The 10,889-nt window shown below is 41.2% G+C and overlaps 1 protein-coding gene across 2 annotated transcripts; it reads right to left on the bottom strand.

Annotated features, from left to right (window-relative positions):
* Window positions 1-1,668: 1,668 nt before the first annotated feature.
* Window positions 1,669-10,061, bottom strand: LOC120063130 (folylpolyglutamate synthase, mitochondrial-like). 2 transcript variants are annotated; one of them, XM_039013310.1, is made up of 15 exons: window positions 9,931-10,061; window positions 8,705-8,836; window positions 8,429-8,482; window positions 8,225-8,289; window positions 7,691-7,805; window positions 4,648-4,725; window positions 4,485-4,546; window positions 4,289-4,391; window positions 4,088-4,165; window positions 3,825-3,972; window positions 3,592-3,675; window positions 3,312-3,462; window positions 2,929-3,004; window positions 2,694-2,760; window positions 1,669-2,457 (listed from the first exon to the last, which is right to left on the bottom strand). In XM_039013310.1, exons 1-15 carry the CDS (start codon window positions 9,940-9,942, stop codon window positions 2,075-2,077), a joined length of 1,608 nt encoding a protein of 535 aa, XP_038869238.1. In that variant the 5' UTR covers window positions 9,943-10,061; the 3' UTR covers window positions 1,669-2,074. The 2 variants fall into 2 exon arrangements, with proteins under 2 accessions (XP_038869238.1, XP_038869236.1); XM_039013308.1 differs by lacking the exon at window positions 9,931-10,061 and adding an exon at window positions 9,573-9,730.
* Between the last annotated feature and the right edge of the window lie 828 nt (window positions 10,062-10,889).

Genomic DNA, 10,889 nt, shown 5'->3' with positions numbered 1-10,889 from the left:
GAGAGTATGGCTAAATCTCTGAGCTTAGCATGAAAATGTTTACTGATTCGTAGAACAGTTTAATTAAATGTCACCAGTCATATTGTCCCTTTAAAGTTGAAGCAGATTGTAGGGCTCCTCTCTTATAACCTTCTGTCTGGGGTAATCTTGATGAGAGGCTAATGAGCAGGAGCGAGGCCCTGAACCCACACAAACATCCCACTTCAACCCCTTCTCTCCCAGACTTGGCCATCGTGCTAACCCACTCAGATGCTGAAGTAATGAAAGGATTCATCCAGGATAGGGGGATTGGAGCAAACTTCCTCTCATAATATTTTGAAGGTAAAGCTAATGGCAAAATATTGCAGTCCATTTAGCTTTTAAGATGGTGTTTGTCTGTAAGCTTACCTAAGACATTACCGGGAATTCATTCACTGAGGTGGCCTGCAGACAGAGACACACAGGCATGTTGTTCTGTTTCAGTGCAACTCTGGCAAAGGTCAGCGAATATGTGGCAGTCTGTATGTATGAACAGTCAATGCTAGGCTAGTGTATAAATTAACATAAAACAACCAATTAATATACAGTACCAGTCAAAAGTTTTGACACTACTCATTCAAGGGTTTTTATTAATTTTGTACTATTTTCTACATTGTAGAATAATAGAAAATACATCAAAACTATGAAATAACACATATGGAATCATGTAGTAACCAAAAAAGTGTTAAACAAATACATTTTATATTTGAGATGCTGGCAGCCCTAGAGTTACCAGGCTCAGAAATTGCAGCCCAAATAAATGCTTCTCAGAGTTCAAGTAACAGACACATCTCAACAACAACTGTTCAGAGGAGACTGTGTGAATCAGGCCTTCATGGTCGAATTGCTGCAAAGAAACCACTACTAAAGGACACCAATAAGAAGAAGAGACTTGCTTGGGCCAAGAAACACGAGCAATGGACATTAGACTGGTGGAAATCTGTCCATTGGTCTGATGAGTCCAAATTTGCAATTTTATGTTCTAACCGCCGTGTCTTTGTGAGACGCATAGTAGGTGAATGGATGATCTCTGCATGTGTGGTTCCCACCGTGAGGCATGGAGGAGGATGTGTGATGGTGTGGGAGTGCTTGCTGATGACACTGTCAGTGATTTATTTAGAATTCAAGGCACACTTAACCAGCATGGCTACCACAGCATTCTGCAGTGCTACGCCATCCCATCTGGTTTGCGCTTAGTGGGACTACCATTTGTTTTTCAACAGGACAATGACCCAAAACACACCTCCAGTCTGTGTACGGTCTATTTGACCAAGGAGAGTGATGGTGCTGCATCAGATGACCTGACCTCCACAATCGGCCGACCTCAACCCAATTGAGATGTTTTGGGATGAGTTGGACTGCAGAGTGGAAAAGCAGCCAACAAGTGCTCAGTATATGTGGGAACTCCTTCAAGACTGTTGGAAAAGCATTCCTCATGAAGCTGGTTGAGAGAATACCAAGAGTGTGCAAAGCTGTCAACAAGGCAAAGGGTAGCTACTTTGAAGAATCCAAAATATATTTTGATTTGTTTAACACTTTTTTGGTTACTACATAACTCCATATGTGTTCTTTCATTGTTTTGATGTCTTCACTATTATGTAGAGAATAGTAAAAATCAAGAAAAACCCTTGAATGAATAGGTGTCCAAACTTTTGACTGGTACTGTAAAAGTCTTTATTCACAAGGAACAAAACATTTTAAGAAACTATGTACAAATTCATACATGCTTTAATTTTCATTATGTACATTAGTCAAAGCAAGAATTCAAAGAGAAAATACAATCCAAAACAATCGTAATTCAATCACCCTGAGAAAATCATTCAACTTGACTTGCTGACACAGTACAGCACAACTTCATAGTATGAAAGCCCAGGGATCCTGCACTGAGGACAGAGCAACTTGAGTGCACTGCACTGGACAAGGAGCACACATCTATTCAAGAAGACCCTAAGCTATAAACATCTAAAATATAATACCTGTCAAACATTGAGCGTTTCTCAATGTCCTACAAAAATCCAAGCCAGACTGATGGGCCAATAGTTGGGCCAATAGTTAATTAGGAGGCTAGCGAGGGGTCCAGGTATTTCAGCGCCCCTCCTACTAGGTGTAGACTACCTGTGACCAGGACAGAGACCTGGGCTGCCTCTCTCAGTGGTTCTGCTTTTGCCGTGACACTGGGCTGTACTGAGAGATAGGGGCTCCCTGCAGTAGCCAGTACAGCGTCCCTTCCCTGGCTGATCCACTGGAGGGCGCTGAGGATGCAAGGGAAGACCAGGGTGTGGGTCCTGATGTTGGCCAGCAAGGGGAGCCTGTCCTTTATCAGCAGCTCAGACTCAGACCCCTGCTTAATCTCTGTCCCACTCAGGCTCTGCCAGCTGATCTGGTTGTCAAGGCAACGGGTCAGCATGTTCTCCACAGACACATTGAAATTCTGCTGATCTGAAAAAGAGCAGAGCAAACAAAGAAAGTGAAGGACTGCACACACACCTCTCATACATTTCTCACAGCTGGACAATGAATGTGGTAGCATTTCTTTACACAGCCAAGAAAACTTAGGAAAAATATTCCAACTTATGTAATCATATGTTTCATATTCGTTGTGGCAATTATGTACCAGTAAATTGCAATTTCTTTGCAGCTGTCTGTTAAAACCCCAAACATAGAAGAAAACTCACCTGCATTGTTTTCTGTAATAGTTTCAGTAATGTTGGGACAAAACACTGCAAAATCAAACTGGCATGGCTGCAAGGACAAGAAAGGGAGAAGATGTTAGATATTTATTCTATTTCAGGGTTTGATCTGTTCGTGCTTCTTTAGGTGCTGTACCAAAGTTAGATTCCGGCCAGAGCTACAGAATAGAGCAGCAGACAGCAGTATCTGTGTATCTGATCCCAGACCTGTAGTACTCACCTCTAGGAGTTTGAGCATGGCAGCAGAGTCCCTCTCTCCTGTGGTGTTGAACAGCAGTACTCTGATCACAGGGCCCCTGTCACACACACACAGTGAGTAGGCCTACTCAGAGATGCTGTCTATCAAAGAATGACATAGTCAAATCTGACCGTGAAATGAATGGACGGTAAATTTTACACAAAATGTAGTATCGAATCTATATGAGTGTCAAATGATTAGAGTGTCAAATCTCACATAAATTCTGAGCTGGTGTGTGCTGATGTTTGTGTGTATTCTACTATTTCTCACAGTCATATAGGCCTACAGTTTTCTACAATCATTTGACCAACTAAGGCCACTGTAGAGAAGTGTGTGGGCCCCCTAAAGGCCAGGCAGGGACTAACCTGTTGCTACTCTCTTCCTGCTGTATCTCCTGGCTGAACCAGTGTACACAGGCCTGCATGCTGCCCATGGTGTGGGCTCCGTCCAGGTAGTAGGTGACAGGACCATGCCTCAGAGTCTGAGTTCTTCCAGGCCACTCTGTTGCCTCCAGGCCTGGAGACAGAGGGAAGGAGATGAGTGGAGAAGTAAGGGAAGGGTAAGACAGATCATTTTTCATGTTGTGCTTTCAGGCACAGGTGTTTAATTATCTGGATGTTTCATGGGTGAGAGTATGCTACCGACCTTTGACCATGATGGGGCTGGGCTTAAAGGCTGTTGCCTGGGAGACCAGCCTGTTCTCCACTACCGGGGCAGCAAGCTGATCATCTGAAAGTAAGTAGAGTCCCACAGTAACTTACTGAACCTCATCACGATTGGAATGTGCACTGTTATCTTGAGCAATATGTTCCTATACTAGCTAGAATAACATTGTCATTCTTTGTGAGTTATAATATAACACACATACACACACACACCAGACTGTCTGTAGCGCTGTAGCCAGATCTTGCTGAGCTGCAGGGCGAGTGATGCGTTGCAACGCTGCTGTTGTCCAGCCAGGCCCAGACTCAGAGGGCCAGCCCCAGACTCATACTGCTCCAGATCTGGACAAACCCACAGAGGACACTACACAACACAGGGGGAGAGGGGGTCAAAAAAGCATCTGAAATATGAGCACGTTCAAACAAACCCATAGCAAATCCATCCACATCCAGGAGGAGAAAAGGCCCCAGTCACTCACCCCTATCTCTTTGGCTCTGTCCTGTAGAACAGTCATGGGCCTATCTGGCTGCTTGACAGTGAACACTGGCACCCCTGGCTGGGGAGGAATAATACTTTATTCAACTACATTCACCCCCTGCAGACAGGCTATAGACAGTAAGTACTGTACACAGTGTATATAGTAGGTTGAACTCACTAACACAACATGAATTACGCTCACCTTAAATATGCCTGCTTTCTGCCAGGCGATCTCCTCTATGGTGTTTCCTAGTATACTTGTGTGATCAATTCCTAAGGAGGTTATCCCACAAACCCACGGCTTCCTGTACGTCAAATGTCAGAAAGATGATTCTGTAACTAATCAATCGTATGTTTGACTTTGATAGTGCATCCTCTATGATATGCAGCAAAATTACCTGATGATGTTCGTACAGTCATATGCCCCTCCAATCCCAACCTCAATAACAGCTAAATCAACCTGTTATATGAAGAGATACTGCTCAGAATGGTTTACAACTTTCATCCTTGATTTGGTTATTAGTACATTTGTAAACAAATGTACAAATGTACAAACTGTACCCTCTCATGTAGGAAGACATGGAACGCCAGGATGGTGAGGAAGCGGAAATAGGCCGGCATACTAACTCCATGGGAGTCCTGAGGATCAGTGCAGTGACACAGTCATAACAGGAAGGGTCAGAGTTTCTTTGAGGCTGGTGGGCTACATCAGTGTTCATTCTTCCACACTACACTCTCAGAAAAAAAGGGTATGGTTAGGGTACATTATTGTTCCCTGGGGTACAAAAAGATCAAAATACACATAATGTACGTTCAGAGGTGCACATACAGTATGTACTGTTCAGTACATTTTAGGGTACATGTGTGAATAATCTAGTATAATGGTACATTTTTGTACCCAATATTTTGAATATGGAAGTGTTGTACCAGAAGTGTTGTACCAGAAGTGTTGTACCAGCTTAAGCGGTCCAAAGAGATTGATCGGGCTCTTAAGCACTTACAAATTCATAACAAATTGTACAAATTGACATTTGTAACAGATCATACTAATTGCAGGAAGCATATATACAACATATATACAGTACATACATAGAAATAAACAATTACATTAATAATAATGATATTTGACCATTAATTTCTGCAAAACGTGCAGTGTTGATGGAGTGGTTGTCGCTTGCTAATGTTAGCCAACTAGTTATCTTATTCGATCCCCAAACACCATGCTAGATCCGAAAGAGCCAGTTCGTTTTGCATGGCCCGGTACACTTAGATAGCTGGCTATCTTATTTTATCATCTACTAGCAACATAAAATGGCACATCTCTTTGGGCACTTTAGTACCTACTACTTACACGATTCGCCTCCATCACCGAAGCCACCAGCACGCTGTTCCTTTCTTGACGTCAAAGCCGCCACGTATTGTTGGTATATGAGTTTTTTTGATGAATGCCGAATTTGGCCCTCGGGTGGTTTGATTTGGCCCCCAAAGTTTTCAGAGAATTATATATTTATTTTTTTAATTGTTAGACATAATAGACTGTAAAAACACCAGGAAATCAGCCCCAAGTGATTTTATATTTAAGAAATCTGTTCCCAAGTAATCCCACGCATAGTAGAGAGACACGTGATCGTATACAAATGTATGAAAGGCTTGGAATTATTATGTTTTAGTCAAACGTTATACAGTATCTGTTTGGGCTTCTTGCAGTCAATTTATTTATAATTATTTTTACATTTTAGTCATTTAGTAGACACTCTTATCCAGAGCGACTTACATGAGCAATTAGGATTAAAGTATTGTATTTTCAGCTGTTTGAAGCTGGTATGCAAAACAGAAAGTAAAAGACGCAACAACAAAAAACTTAAGAACCAAAGCATAGATATAGCGCACATAGAACAAATCTAGAGCTGCTTTCAATGAGAATGACAGATCTATAACACACATTTCTATGTGAATTTGGTCGAGTCGCCCAAAAAGTTACACATTGCAGCTTTAAAAGGAACAAGCGGCTTTGTCACTCTGGTGGTACCCTAAAAAGGCAAATTTGGCTATTTTAAGGTACAAACTGCAAGGGTACACTTATGTACAGTTGAAGTCGGAAGTTTACATACACTTAGGTTGGAGTCATTAAAAGTTGTTTTTCAACAACTCCACAAATGTCTTGTTAACAAACTATAGTTTTGGCAAGTCGGCTACTTTGTGCATGACACAAGTCATTTTTCCAACAATTGTTTACAGACAGATTATTTCACTTATAATTCACTGTATCACAATTCCAGTGGGTCAGAAGTTTACATACACTAAATTGACTGTGCCTTTAAACAGCTTGGAAAATTCCATAAAATGATGTCATGGCTTTAGAAGCTTCTGATAGGCTAATTGACATCATTTGAGTCAATTGGAGGTGTACCTGTAGATGTATTTCAAGGCCTACCTTCAAACTCAGTGCCTCTTTGCTTGACATCATGGGAAAATTAAAAGAAATCAGCCAAGACCTCAGAAAAGAATTGTAGACCTCCACAAGTCTGGTTCATCCTTGGGAGAAATTTCCAAACACCTGAAGGTACCACGTTCATCTGTACAAACAATAGTACGCAAGTATAACACCATGGGACCACGCAACCGTCACACCGCTCAGGAAGGAGACGAGTTCTGTCTCCCAGAGATGAACGTACTTTGGTGCAAAAAGTACAAATCAATCCCAGAACAACAGCAAAGGACCTTGTGATGATGCTGGAGGAAACAGGTACAAAAGTATCTATATCCACAGTAAAGCGAGTCCTATATCGATATAACCTGAAAGGCCGCTCAGCAAGGAAGAAGCCACTGCTCCAAAACCGCCATAAGAAAAGCAGACTACGGTTTGCAACTGCACATGGGGACAAAGTTCGTACTTTTTGGAGATATGTCCTCTGGTCTGATGAAACAAAAATAGAACTGTTTGGCCATAATGACCATCGTTATGTTTGGAGGAAAAAGGAGGAGGCTTGCAAGCCGAAGAACACCATCCCAACTGTGAAGCACGGGGGTGGCAGCATCATGTTGTGGGGGCAAAATATAACATTTGTGGGCATAACTGAAAAAGTGTGTGCGAGCAAGGAGGCCTACAAACCTGACTCAGTTACACCAGCTCTGTCAGGAGGAATGGGACAAAATTCACCCAACTTATTGTGGGTAGCTTGTGGAAGGCTACCCGAAACGTTTGCCCCAAGTTAAACAATGTAAAGGCAATGCTACCAAATACTAATTGAGTGTATGTAAACTTCTGACCCAATGGGAATGTGATGAAAGAAATAAAAGCTGAAATAAATAATTCTCTCTACTATTATTCTGACATTTCACATTCTTAAAATAAAGTGGTGATCCTAACTGACCTAAGACAGGGAATTTTTTACTAGGATTAAATGTCAGTAATTGTGAAAACTGAGTTTAAATGTATTTGGCTAAGGTGTATGTAAACTTCCGACTTCAACTCTACCTACTGTATAACTACTGTTACAATGGATGCACCTTACAGGATACAACTACAGTGACAAGCGTTTGTACCCCTTTAAGTACAATTCGTTACCTTTTTTCTGAGAATGTATATGAAGACATACTGTACCTTTGTAGCATCTAACTGAGCAAACACCTCCCAGAAGTATTTGGTGAAGAGCTCTTTGCTGATTGGTTGTCCATTGATACGTATTCTCTCTCTGACCTGTACCAGGTGTGGTGAGCTGTAAGGAACAGATGACATTCACAATGTTCACAGTAGGAGAGCCACCACATCTCTGACTCTATGTTAGGTGACATAATATTGTGCGTGTGTGATAAGAATGTTCACATAGCATTGTACAAGCAAGCCAACAGGTAATATTTTGGCCATATTTTCCCAATACTACAGTTAAGCTTTCTTCATAATTTGAGCACTTCAAAGCAGGCACACTTGTAACAGCACAGGTTAATAATTAATTGGGCAAAGACCTAACAAGTCAAAGTTCAGTATAGGGATACCAGTGCTTCTCCATGCGTAAAAACCCTGACACTACACTTCCTGATGCAACAGGTTAAAAAAACGACAAACGAAACATGAGCTTGAACTCACATACTGAGGGAGAACACACCAACACCTGTCTTCTTCAGTTATATACTATACCTGTAAAACCCAGTCCGAAAGCCATAGTCCCTGAGGATTCTCTCAGTAAAGGCACATGTTGATCCCTGAAAGAGCAGAAAGAGAGAGTAAGCAAGTCTTACATTACTTCTATTGTATTTCATGTATTATTGTACTTCATACACATGTCAAAATAATATTTTAGAAAAGCCTTGTCATTTCTTCACAAAAAAATACCATGTTTACCTTGCCCTTGGTGCCTGTCACATGGATTATATTGAGGTGGTCCAGCTTGTCTACCTAAAGAAACATCCAGCCGTGGAGTAGTGAGAGCGGCCCCTATGTCTCATAAGTCAACGGGCCAAGAGAGGCAGTCAACAGATCAAGTAACAGGAGTCGCCAGTGAGGAAATAGAGATTAGCATGTAATGATGCTCAGAATATATATATATTTATTTGAGAGTGTGCAGATTGTGTGATGGCAGTCTGGATGCTGGTTTCAGTGTGTCTGTTGGTCACTCACTGTGAGGCCTGTACGATGGAGGAAACCCCGCATGGCCTGGAGCTGCAGCTCAGGTAGCTCACTCCGCTCCCTCCGCACCTGATCCAACACACTCACATTGGTCTGCAAGGTGTTCAGAGCACACACTGCTTCCTGCACGCACACACGCATACATGTTTGTTTTATTATCCTTGTGGGGACACAAAAATGTATTCCAATTCAAAATCCTATTTTCCCAAATTCTTAAATCTAAACCTAAACCTAAACCTTAACCATAAACCCTTAACCCATGACCCTTAACCTAACCTAAGCCTAACCTTAATCCTAAACCCAAGCTTAATCCTAAACCCCTAACCCTAACTGTAACCCCAACCCTAACCTAACCCATAAGCCTAAAATAGTATTTTTCCTTGTGGGGACCGGTGAAATGTCCCCACTTGTCTGAAAGTTCCTTGCTTTACTATCCTTGTGAGGACTCCTGGTCCACGCAAGGATAATAAAACCAAACCACACACACATGCATGCACAAACACACACACACACCAATAAGTACATATTGTTATTTGATAACATATTCATATGATTTGAAAGACATTACAAAGAAAGGACGGAGTGATCTATCAGTTATTAATGACAGAATGTCTCACAACATGTGTTCGAATGCAGTAGCTATGGAACTGTAGCAACCAATCAGAACCAGATACAACTGGCATGCAGTGAATGTCAACAACCTATTCACTGTGCTCAATAATTTACCGAACTGGCAACTAAAAAGTGACCGATTTGAATCAATAATCAATTGTCTACTTCTAAAATCTGTTACCTTTCACACATTATCTGACAATAAACCTCTGTCTGATATTTTTTTCACAAAATATAGAATACGCACATAAAAACCTTTAGTTCTCCTCAAGGCGACAGATATTTCCATGGTGTTATGTCAGCAGCTGTATGATAAGGCTATCTGCTACATCAAATCCCAGTAGAACCTGAACTTGAAGCCATGAAGTAGACGACTGCTATAGTCCCTGCAACATTGTGAGTGTAACTGGCATGCCACTTGGGCCCGAGACATCAATACCAAACTGGAGTGGCCAGGTTCTCGACTTTTTCAGCATGCAGCATGCAAATTGTTGACATACGATTTACAGCCTCATAAAGTGTGATGTCAAAGGGGCTTACAGAAAGCGCGCCTTCAGTCACCCAGGCTATATTGTAGAAAAGTAAGTAAGATACAATCCACGTACCTCATAATCCATTATGAAGTAGATGAGGTTGAGAAGTGTAGTCCTGCCTGGTCCTTAGTGTGCAGTAAGAATGACAGTATGACCAGAGAGTAGCATGACAGACTTGATGAGGAAACTTGCAGTCAGCAGCAGCACGAGGCATTATGCAATGGTGTGGTCGTCTCTGCCAAGTCAATTATTGGTGAATGTATTGATTGATTTGTTTTGTAAGGTGATGATTATCCCACAAAGCTTGATAGAACTAAGTATTCAAACACACCAGGTTGACCATCACATTTGAGACGTTCAAGTTGGAATTACTATTTTATTTTCATGACAACCAGGGCTACAAGTAGAATACAAAACAATTTGACATGAATATTTGTATTCATGAGTTGTATTGGCAAATGCCAATAATAAAATGAAGTCAGCCAAAGCAAAAACCTGATTTGTGTTTATTTACAGTGAGCTACAAAAGAATTGGGACAGTGACACATGTTTGGTTGTTTTGGCTCCGTACTCCAGGACTTTGAAATGATACAACGACTACAAGGTTAAAGTTCAGACTGTGATATTTAATTGGAGGGTATTTTTATCCATATCGGGTGAACTGTTTAATAATTACAGCACTCTTTGTACGTAGTCCCCCCATTTTAGGGAACCAAAAGTATTGAGACAAATTCCCTTGTATGTGTGTTAAAGTAGTAAAAAGTTAAATATTTAGTCTCATATTCATAGCACGCAATGATTACATCAAGCTTGTGACTCTACACATTTGTTGGATGCATTTGCTGTTTGTTTTGGTTGTGATTCAGATTATTTTGTGCCCAATAGAAATGAGTGGTAAATCATGTATTGTGTCATTTTGGAGTCACTTTTATTGTAAAGAAGAATATATGTTTCTATGATTCCGGATAATCCTGAATAAAACGTGCAATAATGAGTGAGAAAGTTACAGACGCACAAATATCATACCCCCC

This window comes from Salvelinus namaycush, chromosome 18 (genome assembly GCF_016432855.1).
Source record: "Salvelinus namaycush isolate Seneca chromosome 18, SaNama_1.0, whole genome shotgun sequence".
NCBI lineage: Eukaryota > Metazoa > Chordata > Actinopteri > Salmoniformes > Salmonidae > Salvelinus > Salvelinus namaycush.
Note: the sequence above shows the minus strand (reverse complement) of the source record. Positions and strands in the feature narration are given on the sequence as shown.

Coding starts and splice junctions, on each gene's coding strand:
- LOC120063130 (XM_039013308.1), bottom strand. CDS start 9,614: ATGGAAATATCTGTCGCCTTGAGGAGAACTAAAGGTTTTTAT. Junction 4,726..7,690: donor CTCAGTTAGATGCTACAAAG/GTACAGTATGTC, acceptor ACTGATCCTCAG/GACTCCCATGGAGTTAGTAT. Junction 4,547..4,647: donor ATGTCTTCCTACATGAGAGG/GTACAGTTTGTA, acceptor TTCATATAACAG/GTTGATTTAGCTGTTATTGA.